At 39.3% G+C, this 19,669-nt stretch overlaps 1 protein-coding gene across 3 annotated transcripts in view; it reads left to right on the forward strand.

The window, feature by feature from the left end:
* Window positions 1-296: 296 nt before the first annotated feature.
* Window positions 297-19,669, forward strand: part of styk1a (serine/threonine/tyrosine kinase 1a) — a 29,697-nt gene continuing 10,324 nt past the window's right edge. The window contains exons 1-10 of one of the 3 annotated variants that reach the window (XM_030130551.1): window positions 1,144-1,188; window positions 1,446-1,466; window positions 1,719-1,771; window positions 2,660-2,875; window positions 5,751-5,987; window positions 8,981-9,162; window positions 10,869-10,943; window positions 13,021-13,235; window positions 14,550-14,590; window positions 14,791-14,887. In XM_030130551.1, the coding sequence (XP_029986411.1) occupies window positions 1,720-1,771; window positions 2,660-2,875; window positions 5,751-5,987; window positions 8,981-9,162; window positions 10,869-10,943; window positions 13,021-13,235; window positions 14,550-14,590; window positions 14,791-14,887 (1,115 nt within the window). In that variant the 5' untranslated portion in view covers window positions 1,144-1,188; window positions 1,446-1,466; window position 1,719. Of the gene's footprint in view, window positions 469-1,092; window positions 1,109-1,143; window positions 1,189-1,445; window positions 1,467-1,718; window positions 1,772-2,659; window positions 2,876-5,750; window positions 5,988-8,980; window positions 9,163-10,868; window positions 10,944-13,020; window positions 13,236-14,549; window positions 14,591-14,790; window positions 14,888-19,669 lie in introns of those variants that run through there. The other 2 variants (XM_030130548.1, XM_030130550.1) reach the window with 2 other exon arrangements.

Consider the following 19,669-nt stretch of genomic DNA (forward strand, 5'->3'; position numbering starts at 1 on the left):
GTGACTTCAGATCATATTGGGCTGAACGCAGCCCTTGAAGTAAAACAGGTTTGACACTGTAATAATCCTTATAAAATGGTGTACTTTTCACATACATCAGTGTAAATAACACGGATATAAAACACCTTTTGTGCAGATTGCACATACAACACACACACAAAGCAGTGTCACACCAACACCTACATTAGGTAAATATACAAGAGATTACAAGCTGCACGCAGCAGATAAGGCTGAGGAGGAGAGTGGGCGTGGCTAACCTCAGTCAGACATGCATGAGGAAAGAGACAGGTGTGAAAACACAAAAGACAAACCGCAGCGCTCACGTCAGCATGAGCTCAGGAGGAAATGTATCTGTGGATTCACACGATTCTGAGGGGAAACCACAAAAACAGATGAATGTGTGGTTCCATTGATCAGAGACAGAGGACGGTCCATGTGGGTCCAGACGAGGACACCTGAGTAGGACAGGTAAGAGCGACTGATGGACAGACAGGACATGGATGAAAGAACCAGAGTAAAGGATAGTTAATAGAATTACATCTGAGTAAGGCTGACTACAGAGGTGTGTCAGACTGCCGTTTGGTCTGGTGTGAGTATTTCATTAGATGTCAGAGGAAACACTCATGTATGTTCACATACTGAACACCAATAACTGAACACGTGTGTATATGTACATCCTTTAATCATTATGTGACTGTGTACTTTGTGAACCATTATGTCGACATTTACACAAACGTCTGTGTTTGTGACAACACAGTCCCTGCTCTGTGTGCGTATGTGTGTGTGTTGTCACATAGCTTAGTCTTCTGTTGTACCTGCAGGTCTGTGTTGATGTCGAAGTTATTCATATAATGTGGGAAAATAATGCAGAAAAACTTGTTCCATAACTCTGTGTGTGTGTGCGTGTGTGTGTGTGACTGCTTGTGTTTAGTCCTAAATGTTTACTACATACCAGTGTGACTCCACAGGGTGTGTGTACCACTCATCATGCTCTTTATAGTCAGTCTTGTTGTCATCACAGTGAACTGAAGGTTTAGGCTTAGGGTTAACTCCAGGATCTGGAACATCCTTATTTTACCACGTTTCTCCATTTTGGTGAGAGGAGGAGGTGAGAACAAGACCAACGTCTAAAGCATTATTCTGTTTTATCAGCAGGCTGTCTTCAGTATTATTTTTCTACTTTGCCCCTTGGTAGGTGGGATTGGACCCTTTGGAGCACAGGTGTCAAACTCCGGTCCTCGAGGGCCGGTATCCTGCATGTTTTAGATGTTTCCCTCTTCCAGCACACCTGACGGTCGTTATCAGGCTTCTGCAGAGTTGGATGATAGGCTTATCATTTGAATCAGGTGTGTTGGAAAAGGGATACATCTAAAACCTGCAGGATACCGGCCCTTGAGGATCTGAGTTTGACAACCCTGCTTTGGAGAGTGGATTGGACCCTTTGTTGGGTGGGATTGGACCCTTTGGTGGGCTGGTTCTGTCCAGTTTGTATGTGTACCAGTGTGGTTTATATCTGTGTGTGTTCTGCTGTTGACTGTCCATCCTGGACTGGTTGTTCTACAGTTTCTTCCTGGGGCTGCTGGACTTCAGGGGTTCTCTGAGGCAGATGCAGCCTCAGACTGAGCTGAAGGGATTAGGGTTTGCTGCTGAGCAGAGGTAATGCTGATCTGCCTTTGAAACTGTTGGTTATGTTGATCTGTTCTTGTCTTCCTTTCCAGCATGTCATCCAACTCCACAGACGACGTGTGTGCGCCGGACGACACCCTGTGTAGTAAGACCACTCCTCATGTTGTCTGAATTCAGCTCTGCTTCAGTCCTGGTCTCACCTCATCCCTCTGGACTGGACTTCACTTTCAAACACGACTTTTCTACTTCTTGCTTAATCTTCTTTCTAATTCATTGGTGTGTGATTGCTTGTTCAAACAGAGCACTGCTGATGGTTGTCACCTGATGATTACGTCACAATTAAACCTTTAGTTGTTCCACCGGTGTTACTACAATCACATTCACCACAGTTCACATATATTTAACATACTGTCATCTGTTCACTTCCTGACTGCTAATAGAACATTTATTTTAACATGTAACCACCAAAGGACAGCAGCGAATTAGAAAAGTGAAATAAAAGCTGCACTGAATAGACTTGAGTGTAGTTCAACATCTGACTACTGTACAGAAACGGTCATTTGAGCAGCAGTAGTAACAGGACTGACATATACCATGATCTGCCCTGTGGTTCCATCAGCCTGTTCAGAACTCATCCACACCTGAACACGTCCCTTTAAGAACACAGGACTCACATTCACCTTCAGAAAGTCATGAGGCCGTACTTGTGTGGACGGTTTGTGGAGAAGTGCAGTTGAAAGTTTAGGCTCAAACAGACTCTTGAACTAAAACTGAAATGATTCATGACGTTCGACACGCCCTCTGCCACACCTGAACCAGAAATGAGGACTCAGACAAACAGGTTCACGTCGCATGTTCTGTCCAACGAGTTCATTTTAGTATTTGAGGAGGTGTGTGAGATGACGGATACGATGGATAAAGTTAAAAATGTTTTATGTGTATCTACAAGAGTCCAGAACTGAGAGGGGTGGCAGTGTGGCTCCTCTTCGGTACCCTGGTCACTCTTGTTTGTTTACTTGTTTGTATTTGCCAGTTGTTCGAGAACATCAGCAGGCTGTGATCATCGTCCCTACGCTGCTCCTCTTCAGTACCCTGGTTACTCTACTGGCCCTCTTGGGTATTGCGTTATCAAGGCATTATTCGGTACGGAACCGAGCCCGGACCACCGCCACCACCCGAACCCACCACAGATCCACACACCGACGCTCCCAGAGGCATCGCCAACGACGCCAACTCCAGGGCATCGACGGTGACAAATCACACATAAGTCCCAGAGTGAACCACACATCCTACACGTACATGTCAGGGTAGAGACTGCGATCTGGTAGGATCGGCGATTCTACCAGTAGAAACTCCGATCAGAGTCTCTACTGGTAGAAACTCCGATCCGAACCCTAACCCTAACCCTTCTACTGGCAGGATCGGAGTTTCTACCAGTAGAGACTCTGATCGGAGTTTCTACTGGTGGAGACTACGATCGGAGTCTCTACTGGTAGAATCGCCGATCCTACCAGATCGCAGTCTCTACCCTTACATACACACTACTACACACTCCTGTAAAGGCTTAAAAAAAAAAAACCAGACTGAAGGTTTATTATGTAAAGACGGTTTTAAATCCAGGAGAAGTCAAGTACCGCAGCTCACGCACATTCATTTATGTCAGATGAAGCAACCTGTGGAGCTGAAACCGTGCAGGATTATTCTGTTTTTAATGGATATTCAGTCTGCAGCAACTGCAACTCAACAGAGGACCGACCATGTGACCACTGCATTAGGTGTCTTTTGTCCATAAATATTCTGATCTGGAAACTCTCATTAGGAATAATGCAAACGTAACAAAATAAGGGTAAATATAAAATAAGTCTTCTGATTAATACCAACTCTTCGAACTATAGACAAAGCTACAATTCTTCACACATTTTGACAATAAAGTAACGTCAGCTACCACAGCAATGGAGTCATAAGTGTAGTACAAACATCCAACAAGACACTACTGAAAAAATATTATTATTATTATTATTATTATTAAACTTTATTTAACATAGAAAAAAGATTTGTTGAGATTAAAAGCTCTTTTCCAGAGTGTCCTGGCCCAGACAGCAGCAGAAGTTACCAAGGTTATTATCGTTAACAAAAACTAACGAAATGACAAAACTAGAATTGAGAAAACAATTTCGTTAACGTTTTTATTTATTTCAGTTAATTAAAAGAAAAAAAAAACGATAACTAACTGAAACTGTATTGTGTGTTTACAAAACTAAAACGGATGAAAATCATGGATAAAATTCCCTTAATTTTTGTCTTTTGTCAGTGTCGGATTGATACGAAATCGATTTCTTTGTCTCTCTCAGTTTTCTGTGCTGTCTCCATACGACACTTTTTGCTCCTGTCACTTGTGTTCACTTGTGGTTTCCAGTCGTCTTCTGGTCCCCACTCTACCTGGAAACATGGAGACTAAAGCAGCAGAGTCCTGTCTGGGATTGATTTGAATAGGAGCACAGAGAAGAAGAGAAAAGAGACCACTGAACTACAACTGAACTACAACTGAACTACAACTGAACTACAACTAAACTACAACTGAACTACAACTGAACTACAACTGAACTACAACTAAACTACAACTGAACTACAACTGAACTACAACTAAACTACAACTGAACTACAACTGAACTACAACTGAACTACAACTGAACTACAACTAAACTACAACTAAACTAAAACTAAGCATTTAGAAAAAAATGAAGACTAATAAAAACTATTAAACCTGCTCTAAAAATGAATTAAAGCTAACTGAATTAGAGAAAAAAAAAAGTCCAAACTAAATAAAACTAAACTATAATGAAAAATCCAAAACTATGAGAACCTTGGAAATTACAGACAGTAGACTTTTCATCTACACTATATATGTCCATAAAACAGTCAAAGTCCGTTCTAAAACACTACACTAAAAACATATAAAACACCTTCAATAATTTAAAAGGTCCAAAAGTATAATCAACATTGTTCCTTAAAAGCATCTCCAAGCAGAACCTGATTCATTAGAAAAACATTTACATCCACGTGTCTTTGTCTCGTTCATTTAAACTGACTTGTATTCAAACAGACCAGTTCCATCTGGAGGTTCTGTTCTCTTCAGTGGAACCAGAACATTTCAAAGCCGTCTGTCTCAGTTCTGTTCTGACTTCTAGAACACGTCAATAGAACAGATGCCGAGACCACAGACTGTAATTATTAAAGTCATTCTAACAGATATGGGTCAAGTCATGTGCATATTGACTTTGAATCAAAAAATTAGAATTGAGATAATGATTTCAAACTTTATATAGTTGAATAGTATAAGTTTCTAAATCCATTAAAATTTTTGGTCAAAAAAGGATTTAAGAAAATTATGGAACTTTTTATATGAAGTAAATTAAGTCCCTCGGAAAGTTCTCTAAGAATGAATAAGAACATAACTTATCGTTGCTATAATTTGAAATCTCAATCATATATTTCTATTTTCAATATAGTTTTATGACCTTTTAAACATCCTTTTATCATTATAAAAATCATTTTGTCTGAAAAATTGGTGTGAATTGCTTTTTTAAGCATTTTAATATCAGATGGTGCCAGTTATGTAGGGAATTTCAGGTTCCCCCCCCCCAAATTTTTTTTTTCTTTTTTTATCACTAATTAATCAAATGAGCTAAACAAATGGAACTTTAACCCTCTGCTTAAGCATGGCTTCATTGGAATTTAAGATTATTTTGTCACTAACCTAGAAAAACAGATTTATTTTTTTCCCTTACATGACCAAAAATAGGTCTTGACATGAAATAGCTAGCTTGTGAAGGATTTTTTTTCTTTCACTTTCTATAGATTTAACTTTTCAAATCAATAATTATGATATTCTATTGCCTTCATATGGATTTGATATACATGAATATTACATTTTCTGGAAAATATTTCCTCTTAATTGAGATCAAAGGGTAGTTATTAAGGATTAACAGATGTGGATCATTAAATGTGATGGAAGCAGACCTAAAATACACGCATCCATAAGTGAATGCCAGTGTTTCAGTCAAAGCATCTGTCCGTCTAACTGAGTTTGTCCTGTACCTGCTGTTCGGTCCGTCTGTGTGCAGCGCCCCATGGGTTGAACCCCCTGGAACATGAGGAGCTGCCAATGTCAGTTCAACCGGTGCAGCGGAACGTCAAGCCAACCACAGCTGCAGTACAACGAACCACCACAGAGAGGCGCCACGGGGCCTTCAGCCACGTCACAGCCCTGCCACTGTCCTTCTCCATCAAACCCAACGAGACCGTCAGCCTCCACAGAGCCCGCATGGACCACAGGGACGTGGTCCTGAGGGTCCTCAAAGGTAAACCCAGCACAGTCCACCCCCCTGACCAGAGGCTCGGTCTGATCTGGAGTCAGGACACTGAATGATGTCAACATTTGTCTTCTCACAGATTAGATCAGGGACACAAAACTCAGTCAAGTTCAGGCCAGTCTGATCTAAAGTGGATCAAACCAGTAAAAGAATACCACAACAACCTATAAACGATGACAAATACAAGGTTTTCTGTTTGTTTAGGTGAAAAAAATAACTTTAAATTAGGAAAATATTTATATTTATAAACTATCCAACCAAAAAAGATGTGAATAACCTGAAAAAAATGAAATGAATAAAGAAAATGAAGCGCAATTTTAACAATATTCTGCCTCAACTTATCATGAATACATGTTCATTACAGATCAGGTCCATATTCCTAAAGATTCTGAGAATCCTCTCACAGAGCTCCTAACTGAACCTAAAAATCCCTAGCAAGGAGTCTTAGTTTAGGAGTGATTCCAGAACACTCTCAGAGAACTCTGAGCAAGGAATGGATGGAAATTCCTCTGTTAGTGAAGAGGTGTGGTTGACCCCTTTGCAAGGCATGAGTCATCATTTCAAAAGCTGTGCTTGGCTGATTCCCAAAAGCTAGAAAAAACTATACTTTTGGTGATAATGGGCCAGGGATGGACCCTCAAATCGATAAACTTAATCACAGAAACTAATCTTATGAAGACTATGTAATTGTAAATAATATTTCACATAAAAGAAAATATCTGTTCAATGAATACTAAGCTATACTTTAAAATTATCCTACAAAATGTGTGAAAAAACTCACTTCCACAGTATTCACATTATGATAGTTATATTTATTTGCTCATATTAATTGGCATGCTGGTAATTTTTGCACTTTCAACATTTCAACTCAATTTGGTATTAACGAGGGTAAAATGGCTCAGCTTTCATCACTGTCTGTGATTGCTGACCAGTCTCAGGAGTAGAGGTTGTGACAGTGCTGTCAGTGTTTGGTAGATGACCCTGCAGATGGAGGGTTGTGACAGACAAGTCATCACTGCTGCATTATTGTACTTTCCCTGTTGCCAAATACCTCAGTGTTGTGATGGCTTTCATTTGGGGTGGTATTGCATTGTGGCGTTGGGTTGGAGAAGAAAGTGCATCTCTAATGAGATCAACCACAAACAGGATTCCTGCAAAATCCACACTGTAAAAAAAATCTGTAATTTAACAGAATTTTCACTGTCTATTTTACAGATTTTTCCTGTGTTTTTCAGGTACAGGAAAATATCAATGAAATGACAAAAACAGGCTGTGATTTTACATGTCAAATGTAAAATAACACAAAAAACTGTAACTGAATAACCATAAAATTTCCATTTTTTAAAAATAATTTTTTTCTTTTTTCACAGAAAAATACAGTTAAAATACATTCGCAAATGTATCACAATTTCACAAATATTTATTTTCTATTCATGAGATTAAACTGTTAATTTAAAGTTTAACACTGTAAAAAAATAAAACAAGATAAAATTACTGACAATTAACCGCAAAAGTATTTGTTCTGTCAGTTGAACCAGACTTGTTTGTTAATTGACAAATATCTTGTGTAATTACAGGAGGTTTCACAACAAAAATGTTGAATAAATGTATTTCTGTGAATGTATAACATGTATAAGCACTGATAAACTGTCCAAATACAGTTTTTATCAGTGGATTGGACAACTGAGTCTCACTGAAAATTGTTTATATATATATTTATAGGTAATTTGATTGTTTTAATACATGAAAATATTCTTTATTAAACATTAAAAAGTAAAAAAAAATATGCAAAATCTCATGTAAAGTTAGGGCAAAAAACTATTTTAATCATGGAAAATTACTGTATTTTTATGAGATGGTTATTTTCCGTTATTTAACAGTATTTTTTTGGCACCCCAGCTGTCAGAATAATACCATTTTTTAACGTTTTTTGTTTTTTTTTTAACGGCGCAATCTGTAGTGTTTAATTAATTCACTGTCATCCAGTGCTGGGAGAATACCCCTCCTGCCTCTTCCATGTTGTCCTCTGCTTTAAGGAACTCCTAAGCCCCTTAAAAGTCCTCTTCCCTGCCCTTAGCAGATCTCACCTTAGGAGCTCTCTTAAGGGCAAGGATTCTTTAGAAAAAGCTTTTATCTTTACTAGGATCCACTCTTAATTTTTAGGGGAAATTCTAAGAAAACATGATTCTAAGAATTTTCTTAGAATTTGGGCACTAGGAGCAACTCTTTGCACTAAGAATCTTTAGGAATACGGGCCCAGATCTATAAAGGCCCAAAGCATTTAGTAACAGGAAGAACATTGGTACAGTTACACTGAACATTTCAGGTTGTTCATATTTGTTCAGGTTAACCACATTTTTATAGTTATGTGCATATATTTATTTAATTATATTGACAATATTTGTCTAGTACATGTACAAATTGCTGTTCTAATTTTGTGTCAATAAAGTGCTTTAATATGTATATTTGGTAAATATATATATTCAGAGCTGTGTGTATATATTTAGAGCTTTATTTATGTGTATGTATGTATGTATGTTCATTTATTTATTTATTTATTTTACCCCTGTTGTACTGATAATTTCTACTTTTATTCTACTTGAATGAAGCGACTGCATCACCCAATAAATTCCCCCTGGGATTAATAAAGTATTCTGATTCTGATTAAAGGATAGTTTGTTAATGGGTTTTTTTGCACTAAAACAAAGACAAACATTTGGAGTTGTCATTATTTACAGGCATAATGTAATATTATTTTCACATTAAACCAAGAAGAAAGGTTTGGCGCCCCTAGATTCGAGTATTAACGAGTGTCTGTGTCACAAACACATAAGCGTCGGCATTTAACTTTAAACCACAGCTGCCATGTTTGTCATCCACTTACATTTCAGTTTCCCATTTTTGTCAAAATGTATTTAATAACACCTGACATGTAATGAAATACCAGAGGCTTGTGTTTGGTTCATTCTGCCTCTTCCCAGACTCAGCATCCAACAGTGAAAAGCAGACGTTCCTGGGCTTTGCCTCCTTCCTGTCGGGCCTGGGACCACACCCCTTCATCCCGGCGCTGGTGGGTGTGGTTTCAGTTCAGTCTCCGCTGGTGGTGGCGGTGGAGGAGCTGCAGCACAGAGACCTGCTGGGATTCCTGTGGAGATGCAGACAAGTAAACACACCAGTTACTACATATTGAACAGACTAGAAGAGAAGGACAGAGATTAGATTAGATTAGATTACATTAGATTACATTAGATTAACTTTATTGATCCCTCAGGACATTAAGGTTCCAGTAGTAGCACATCAAATGTACATCTATAAGAAATATTACAAGAAATAAACTATAAAAACAGTAGTGGAAAAAAACAGTCAACTGCACATTAGAAAGTACTAGTAGAACAAAGTAATAGTAATAATAATTAATAATAAATTAGTAATTATGTTGTAATAAGCACAATATGTACACACACACATATGTATAGTTTAATAATCACAGGATAAAAAGGTATGAGTATGTAAGTAATACGAATAATATAAAAATGTTCTACTATATTAAGTTTGCAGAGGTTTAAAAACATTTAGGTCTGACGCTGCCTTTAGCTTGGTTGTTTTTCCAGGGTTATTAGTATTGGGTGTGTGCATGTCTTTATTTCTAACAGGAAATAACACACACACACACACAAACTGAACTAAACAGCTTGTGCAGGTAAAGTCAGCATTGTCCAGCAGGATCCAAACTCCGCTTGGATCCTGGACCTCCTCATCTCAGATCCATCCTCTAGGACACAGGTGTCAAACATGCAGCCCAGGGGCCAAATCTAGCCCACCAAGGGGTCCAGTCCGGCCCTTGGGATGAATTTGTGAAATGCAAAAATTACACTAAAATATTAGCAATCCTTTTAGTTCAGGTTCCACATTCAGACCGATTCAATCTCCAGTGGGAAGGATTCAGTAAAATAATATCATAATAACAGAAATAATGATGACTCCAAATTTTTCTCTTTGTAAATATCAATATATTCATGTATTTACACTAAAACAAAGTATAATTTCATAAAAAATGTGAATAACCTGAACAAATATGAACAACCTGAAATGTCTTAAGTGAAGTAAGTACAATTTTAACAATATTCTGCCTGTTGTTGAATGTTTTGTGTATTTGTAGATCCACTGTGATCTGTAAGTTATAATGTAAATGTGTAAATGATAAACTGAGGCAGAATATTGTTAAAATTACACTGATTTTTTCAGTTTGTTCATGTTATTCACATTGTTTGAAAGGATAGTTTGCAGATGTAAACCTTTTCAAAATGTAAATGTACTTTTTTTGCTCTAAAACAGAGAAAAGTTTGAAGTTGACATTATTTCTATATTATTCTGTTATTATTTTACGTGTTCAGCCCACAGCAGATCAAATTGAGCTGAATGTGGAACTGAACTACAATGAGTTTGACAGCCCTGCTCTAGGACTAGAACTGAAGTCCAAACCATCTGAGTCCTTTTACAAAGACAATAATTTATCCCAAACAAACCAATGCACTGATATCTGTCCCATAATATCAAACTCTATTCTGACATTAATCCTTATTGTTCTGGATCCCAGAGCCCTGTTAAAACACAAACACCTAGATTCAACGGGTCCACAGACTTTAGTCCATTTGATAGATAGTTAATTATGCTTAGGCTAACGATATTCTTTTTATACAGCAGACGGTTTAAATATATTATAAAATGAACTGCATATAGTGTAGGTTAAATAATAGGCATTAATAATAATGCATAGGCCATATGTCAATTGATATTTGACATATTGTAAACACACATGTGCTCTGGGTTATGACAGTGTCTGTTTTGTGTTTTTCCTGCTCACTGAAGGTGAACTCAGAGTCTGGATGTGACATGACAGAGAAAAGGATCTTCACCATGGCCAGACAAGTGGCCTCTGCTCTGGTCAGTCCGACTCTGAACTGGGTCCACTTACATTAACCCTAGTCTGAACTGGGTCCACTTACATTAACCCTAGTCTGAACTGGGTCTACTTACATTAACCCTAGTCTGAACTGGGTCCACTTACATTAACCCTGACTGCAGATTTTACCAACAGCTAACTGTGCGTCCAGGATGACTTCTGTGGTTTATTTATTTAATTTTTTTTTTGGGTGGGGGGACTGCAGATCTTTAGGTTCATGTGTTTCCATCTAGGGATGTAACAATTATCAGTATAACGATAAACAAATTCCTGACAGTTAGTATTACCGTTTAAATTCTAATTATCATGATAACCGTGTTTGATTACCGCACTTTCAACTCAAACTTAATATGGAAAATAGTGAAACAATAGCTATAAGGTGCCATCTTTAGTGCATATTTGTAGGTTTGATGTTTACATGTTAATATTTGAATGTTTCTGCCAACATAAAGTACATTGTGCCCATTATTTTACTTTTTTGGGGTTTTGTTTCTTTTTTTTTTTTTTTTTCCCAAATTATTTCAGGTTGTGTATAAGTATCGGTCGGTTGTGGTAAAGAAGGAGCTGAGCCGAGAGGCGAAGCTCTCGATTTACCAGTCAATCTACGTTCCTACCCTCACCTATGGTCATGAGCTTTGGGTCATGACCGAAAGGACAAGATCCCGGATACAAGCGGTCGAAATGAGTTTCCTCCGCAGGGTGGCTGGGCGCACCCTTAGGGATAGGGGGAGGAGCTCAGTCACCAGGGAGGAGCTCGGAGTAGAGCCGCTGCTCCTCCGCGTCGAGAGGGGCCAGCTGAGGTGGCTCGGGCATCTGTTTCGGATGCCTCCTGGACACCTCCCTGGGGAGGTGTTCCGGGCATGTCCCACCAGGAGGAGACCTCGGGGAAGACCCAGGACACGTTGGAGAGACTATGTCTGTGGGCTGGTCTGGGAACGCCTCGGGGTCCCCCCGGAAGAGCTGGAGGAGGAGTCTGGGGAGAGGGAAGTCTGGGCATCCCTGGTTAGACTGTTACCCCCGCGACCCGGCCCCGGATAAGCAGAAGAAAATGGATGGATGGATGGGTGTATAAGTAATTTTTGAACATTTTGACCACATTTCAACAATACTGTGATAATAACCGTGATAATTTTGGTTACATTAACCGTGGTATGAAGTGTTCATATCGTTACATCCCTATTTCCATCTGACCGGTTCACACAGTGGTTACACAAATCCAGACATGATGGACTTTAATTCAGTATCAATGGAGGTCATAAACAGAAACAGTACAAACACAATCCACACTTATACTTAGAGTTTAACCTCCTCCAAAACAAAAACAAGTTTAATCACACTCACTTATGTTATCATCTTTAACCTCTGAGCCCTTTATTTGTATAGCACTTTTCATACATGTTCCATGTAGCACTAAGTGCTTTACACCAAACACTCCCCCCAGTTGTTAATAGAAATAAAAAATAAAAGCAATAGAGTAAAACAATGTTAATAAGTAAGAGTTTAATGAAAACCTAAAGTAAAAAGATAGGTTTGAAGTTTATTTATAAAAATATAAACAGTGGCAGCAGACCTCAGGTCCTCAGGTCGACTGTTCCATAAAAGCTGAAGGAGGCGTCATCATGAGTTTTACTGTGGACTCTGAGAACAGTTCAAAGGTCAGGACCTGACGGTCCGACAGGACCCATATGATAACAGCAAATCAGAGAAATAAAGGGGGTTAAGACCATTAAGAGTTTTATAAACCAAGAAAAGCACCTTAAAACCTGGTAAAGGTTCATATATGAACCCTTTAACTTCTGAGTCCAGGTAAAGGTTCACATATTAATATGTGAACCTTTGCCTGGAACCAGAGGGTTAAAGGGTTAATTTCCAGGTAAAGGTTCACATATGAACCCTTTAACCCTCTGGTTCCAGGTAAAGGTTCACATATTAATCCAACAGACTCTGTCAGTGTTTGTTATCTGTTTCTAAAGCAGTAAGATCTGAGGTAACCGACAGCCGATGCTGATGTGGGATTCACAGACTCTGAACAGTATTTGTTTGTTTAACGTCTTCTAGGAGTACCTGCACAGTCAAGGCTGCATCCATGGCAATGTGGCTGCTCGTAGCGTCCTTGTTGGTGGAGATCTGACAGCCAAGCTGTGGGGACTGGGCTCCGCCTACCGCTGGAGAACACAGCCTGGTTCTCCAGGAGAAGTGGAAGTCATGGAGCTGAGGAAGTGGCAGGCGCCAGAGCTGTTGGCCAGGACGACTGTGGGTAGAAGCAGTGACATGTGAGTGTCTTCTGTGGCACAGATAAAAACCACACAACCTCATTTTACCATCATATATCAAATAAAGTGGTGCTTTACAAAGAGACACACTGAGGTTGAATAAAACTATAGATTAGGGCTCTCAAACTCATGTTCTTTCAGGTTCCACATTCAGCCTGATTTGATCTGCAGTGGGCCAGACCAGTAAAATAATAACAGAATAACCTATAAATAATGACAACTGCAAATTTATGTCTTTGTTTTCGTGCAAAAAAACCCATTAAATTATGAAAATACTTACTTTTATTAAACTATTCACCAGAGAGGAGCTCGGAGTAGAGCCGCTGCTCCTCCGCGTCAAGAGGGGCCAGCTGAGGTGGCTCGGGCACCTGTTTCGGATGCCTCCTGGACGCCTCCCTGGGGAGGTGTTCCGGGCATGTCCCGCTGGGAGGAGACCTCGGGGAAGACCCAGGACACGCTGGAGAGACTATGTCTCTCGGCTGGCCTGGGAACGCCTTGGGGTCCCCCCAGAAGAGCTGGAGGAGGAGTCTGGGGATCCCTGCTTAGACTGTTACCCCCGCGACCCAGCCCCGGATAAAGCGGAAGACGATGGATGGATGGATGGATGGATGGATGGATGGATGGATAAACTATTCGAACAAAAAAGATGTGAATAACCTGAAAAAAACTGAAATTTCTTAAGAAAAATCAGTGCAATTTCACCAATCTTCTTCCTCCACTTCTCATTAGTCCATGTGCATTCTGGATCAGATCTACAAAGACACTAAACACTGAGTAACAGGAAGAAAAGAGTTCAAATTGGGCTGAATTTAATACAGACATTTCAGGTTGGTCACATTTGTTCAGGTTATTCACATTTTATTGGTACAGGATAATTTGGAAATGTCAATATTTTCAGAATTTAATGTTATTTTGTGCACTAAAACAAAGATAAAAATTTGAAGCTGTCATTATTTATAGACATAATGTAATTTTTTTTTTTCCATCAAACCCAGTAGTAAATCTGCAGTTATTCTTTTTTGTCGGTTCTTCTGCTGTTATTATTTGACTGTAGATCAGATTGGTCTGGATGTGGAACCACAATTAAAATGAGTTCCACAGCCTGGACTGTGGAATTTTTGCACTTTGTAAATTCATCCCAGGGGTCGCACTGGAACCTTTGGGGGGACACATTTGGGCCCCGGGACGCATGTTTGACAGCCCTGCTATAGACAGCATGGTTTTATGGGTGCTGCAGCTGATTAAGTATCCAGTTAATGTATCTATTTTATTGACTGTATCTGATAATAGTTCATTGAATTTCTCTTCTGGCAGCTGGTCTTTTGGCATTCTGCTCTATGAAATGGTCACACTAGGTAAGTGTTTTGGATAGTTTTGATGGCACTGATCAGTTTGACATTTCGGAAACGAAACATCTACACTAGTCTTGCACCAAAAAAAAAACTATCAAAATGTATTAATTGATCAATTATAATTCTAGCCCACTGACATGATAATGTGTTGAAGAATTCCTGTTAGTACAGGTCCATGTCATATTGTTGTTTTCTGTCTAAAGGAGACCCACCGTTTTCTGAGCTCATGGCCACAGAGCTACTACAGTATCTGCAGAGAGGAAAGCATCTGAAACGACCAGCCAACTGCTCCAACTCACTGTAAGAACCACAAATACACTTCACATTAGACGGTTTACACATTACTAGGGATGTAACGATATGACAATTTCATATCACAGTTACCGTGACCAAATTATCACAGTTATCATTATTATTGCGGTATTGTTGAAATTGTGCTCAAAATGTTCAAAAAGCACTGATACACACACACTGAAAGAATGTAACCAAGTTGTATTTTGGGGAGAAAAAAAAAACAACAACAAAAAAGCCAAATAACATTATTGGTAAAATGTACCTTCCGTTGCAGAAACATTCAAATATTAACCCTTAGTGGTCTGGGCCTATGTTGTCCGTTTTTCAGTCCTTTTGATTTTGCCTTTACAAACTATATAAACAAATGTTTACTATAGCCATGTCTGGGATCTGTTTTTTCAGCACAACTTCATCTATATAATCTGCCTATTATTTTTTTCACTTTAACCTACTATAAAAACAGAAAAAGACAAAAAACACAAAAAAAAATATACAAAATTGCATAAATAACACACAGATGCTTAATGAACCTTTTCAAAGACTTTGAAAGTGAATACTGGTTCCAAATATTAGGTATAGAAAATTAAAATTGTAATAAATTAAAACTATATTCAAATATTTGACATAAAAGCAGATCTTTACATAGGTGTTTTCTCTGGAAAAGTGTGATAATCAAATACGGTTATCATGATAATTAGAATTTAAACAGTGATACTATCTGCAATTTTACTGCTGTTTATCGTTATACCGGTAATTGTTACATCCCTACACATTACCAAGTCCAGATAGAAGAGAAACCCTTCACATGTTCAGGCAGGGCAGTTACTCTGAAAAGAAATGAATAGTCTGTATGTGAAATGCACTTTGTTACTTTAGGATGTAGGAGATTCCAATGGGAATTTTGTCATTTTAATAAACCATCACAAATCCACATTATCAAAAAAACACAAGAAATGTACAATGGTAATAAATATCCAGATTAAAAGATAAGAATAATCACTGATGCAATTATGATGTAAACAACTAAAACAGAAACAGCTGGAAAGGAATGAAGTGTGAATGGGTTTTTTTTAGGCAAGGCAAGGCAAGTTTATTTGTATAGCACATTTCAGCAACAAGGCAATTCAAGGTGCTTCACACAGGACATTGAAATAAAAGAAACAAAAAGAAACACATTTAAAACATTATAAAAGAAACATATAAAAGGTGATCAAAAACAGCAAGCAAGAAAACACATAAAATCAAATAAATAAATAAATAAATAAATAAAATAGAATAAAATAAAATAAAAAATAAAGACACACACATATTAAAGTAAAAGTTGCAGTGCAGAGTTTCAAAGAGAATATAAAATTTAAAAAGTCAAAAGCCTTTTAGTCAAAGGCAGCAGTGAACAGGTGAGTCTTTAACCTGGACTTAAAAGAACTCAGACTCTCAGCAGACCTGATATTTTCTGGCAGTTTGTTCCAGATATATGGAGCATAGAAACTGAACGCTGATTCTCCATGTTTAGTTCTGACTTTGGGAACACAGAGCAGACCTGCACCAGATGACCTGAGTGGTCTGGATGGTTCATACTGGACTAGAAGGTCTCTGATGGATTTTGGGCCTAAACCATTCAGTGCTTTATATGCTAGTAAGAGAATTTTGAAGTCTATTCTCTGAGAGACAGGGAGCCAGTGTAGAGACCTCAGAACTGGGCTAATGTGGTCCAGTGTAGAGACCTCAGAACTGGGCTGATGTGGTCCACTCTCTTGGTCTTAGTGAGGCCTCGAGCAGCAGCATTCTGGATCAGCTGCAGTCGTCGAATAGACTTTTTAGGCAGACCACAGAAGATACTGTTACAGTAGTCAACTCGACTAAAGATAAATGCATGGACAAGTTTTTCAAGGTCCTGCTGCGACATCAGTCCTTTAATCCTAGAAATGTTCTTGAGGTGATAGTAAGCTGACTTTGTAATTGTTTGTATGTGGTTTTTAAAATTCAGGTCTGAATCCATGACAACACCCAAATTCCTGGCCTGGTCTGAGGTTTTTAACTGAAGTGACTGGAGCTGTATGCTGATTTTCAGACGCTCCTCCTTGGGTCCAAAAACGTCTACCTCAGTTTTTTCTCTGTTTAACTGAAGAAAGTTATGGCCCATCCATTCAGATATTTGCTCCATGCATTTACCCAGTGCTTGTATGGGGCTATGGTCACCTGGGGACATTGAAATGTAGAGCTGTGTGTCATCTGCATAGTTATGGTCATCTATTTTGTTTTTTTCTATGATCTGAGCCAGTGGAAGCATGTAGATGTTGAACAGAAGGGGCCCCAGGATGGAGCCTTGGGGGACTCCACATGTAATTTTGGTCTACTCAGATTTAAAGTTACCGATTGACACAAAATAATCCCTGCCCTTTAAATAGGATGCAAACCAATCAAGAACTGTGCCAGATAGTCCCACCCAATTTTCCAGTCGATCAAGTAATATATCATGGTTGACTGTGTCGAATGCAGCACTGAGGTCCAGTAAGACTAAAACTGAAGATCTGCCATGATCTGTGTTTAAGCGAATGTCATTAAATACTTTGAGCAGAGCTTTCTCAGTGCTGTGATGTGGTCTAAAACCTGACTGAAAGACGTTAAAGCAGCTGTTGACTGTTAAGAAGTAATTCAGCTGTTGGGACACAGCCTTTTAAATGATTTGACCTAAAAAAGGAAGATTTGATATCGGCCTGTAGTTGTTCATTGAGGTCTTTTCAAGAGTGTTCTTTTTTAGGAGCGGCTTAATAACAGCTGTTTTCAGGGTCTGTGGGAAGACTCCTGAACTTAGAGACACGTTTACAATCTCTAACAGGTCAGATGCCATGACGTGAAACTTTTTTGAAAAAATCCGTGGGGAAAACATCTAGACAGCAGTAGGAAGAGCTCAGCTGGTGTAGAATGTCCTCCAGATTTTTGTCATTGATTGGATTAAGGTGCATCAGGGTGTTTAAATGGTTTTCAGACAGCACAGATCCTGAACCTGGTGTTGAGGAATTCACGGCCTGTCTAATATGCTGAATTTTCTCTGTAAAGAACAAAGCAAAGTCATTGCAGGCCCTGGCAGAGTGAAGTTCAGGTGCTATTAACACAGGGGGGTTTGTTAGTCTGTCAACAGTAGAAAACAGTGCTCGAGGATTATTTTTGTTTCTGGTGATAATGTTTGAGAAGAAAGACTGCCTTGCATTCCTCAGCTGTAGATTATAAGTGTGAAGTTTCCCTTTGTAGATGTCAAAATGAATCTGGAGATTTGATTTTCGCCACCTGCGTTCAGCTTTCCGACACTCTCTTTTTTCATTTTTCACTGCCATGGCATTTCTCCATGGAGATCTTTTCTTGCTAGACACAACCTTCAACTTAATGGGAGCAATGGCGTCTAACATTTAACATTTTACAATTAAAGTTATTCACTAGCTCATTGACTGAACCACAAGACAGGGTTACTGTAGAAGAAAAAAGTACATTAAACATTTCACTGGTGTTTTCAGTAATGCATCGCTTCTTGATAACTTCTCTCTGATTACTTGTGTGCACAGAGATAGAGCTGTCAAAGAAAACACAACAGTGATCAGACAGGGCCACATCGCTCACAACAACCTTGTGTATGTTTAAACCCTTGGAGATCAGCAGGTCCAGAGTGTGCCCCCTGTTCTGTGTGGGTCTGGACACATGCTGACTCAGCCCAAAGCTGTCCAGAGTACAGTACAGTTCTTTAGCCCCTCTGTCCTGGGGGTCGTCAACATGGATGTTAAAATCCCCAACAATGATTATACAGTCATATTCAGTACAGATTATGGACAGCAGTTAATTAAAATCATCGAAAAAGTCTGTACAGTATTTAGGTGGCCTGTAGACATTTACTAATATGGCTCGAGGGGAGGATTTCAGCTGAAGAGCTACATATTCAAAAGTAGAAAAATTACTGAAAGATAATTTTTTAAATTGGAAAGAGTTTTTGAATAAAACTGCTACTCCCCCTCCTCTCCGATTTACTCTGGCCTCACTTAACTATAGTTGGGAGGGGTTGACTCAATGAGAACAGCTGTGCTGTTGTTTTGATCCAACCAAGTCTCAGTTAAAAACATAAAATCAAGGTTGTGTTCCATGATAAAATCATTGATTAAAAATGTTTTTCCAGCCAACGATCTGATGTTCAGTAAAGCAAGTCTTAATGTCATAGGAACATCCTCTATAATTGTTGGGACAGACTGTGATTCACAGGGAATGTTTTTTTAAGTTTAACAGTCTGGTGCCATCACTTTTGTGCCCCCAGTTTCTCAGCACATTCACCTTTGTTCTTCTGTGACCAATCAAGACAAGAGTTTGGTAAACTGAAAGCATACAGGGCCCCGGCTTGGCCTGGGACGACTCATGACTGCTGGTAATCCTGCAGCCTGGACCCAGGGCACATCAGTTGGTACGAGTCTTTGGAGTCTGTGTTGGAGGTGGTGGAGGGGCGGGGGGGGGGCTGGGCGACGAGTCTTTAGAGCCTGTATTGGAGGTGGTGGCGGTCGACGTGGAGTGCTTATAGGGGAGAAGATAGGAGAGGAACGGGGGGTACATCTTAGTCCAGCACTGACCAGCTCCTTCATCTGGTCAGTGAACTCCAAGTGGGGTGAGGAGGGAGAGAGGGAGGGTAAGGAGGAGAGAGACCTGGTGGGGGTTTCAGGGGGTGAGGCAGGTGGACCATCAAAGGTGCTGTGGTTGTTGAGGGGGATGGAGGCCTGTGGAGACCCCTCCTCTTCTTGACTCTGACACCTCTTT

This window comes from Sphaeramia orbicularis, unplaced genomic scaffold, assembly GCF_902148855.1.
Source record: "Sphaeramia orbicularis unplaced genomic scaffold, fSphaOr1.1, whole genome shotgun sequence".
Lineage (NCBI taxonomy): Eukaryota > Metazoa > Chordata > Actinopteri > Kurtiformes > Apogonidae > Sphaeramia > Sphaeramia orbicularis.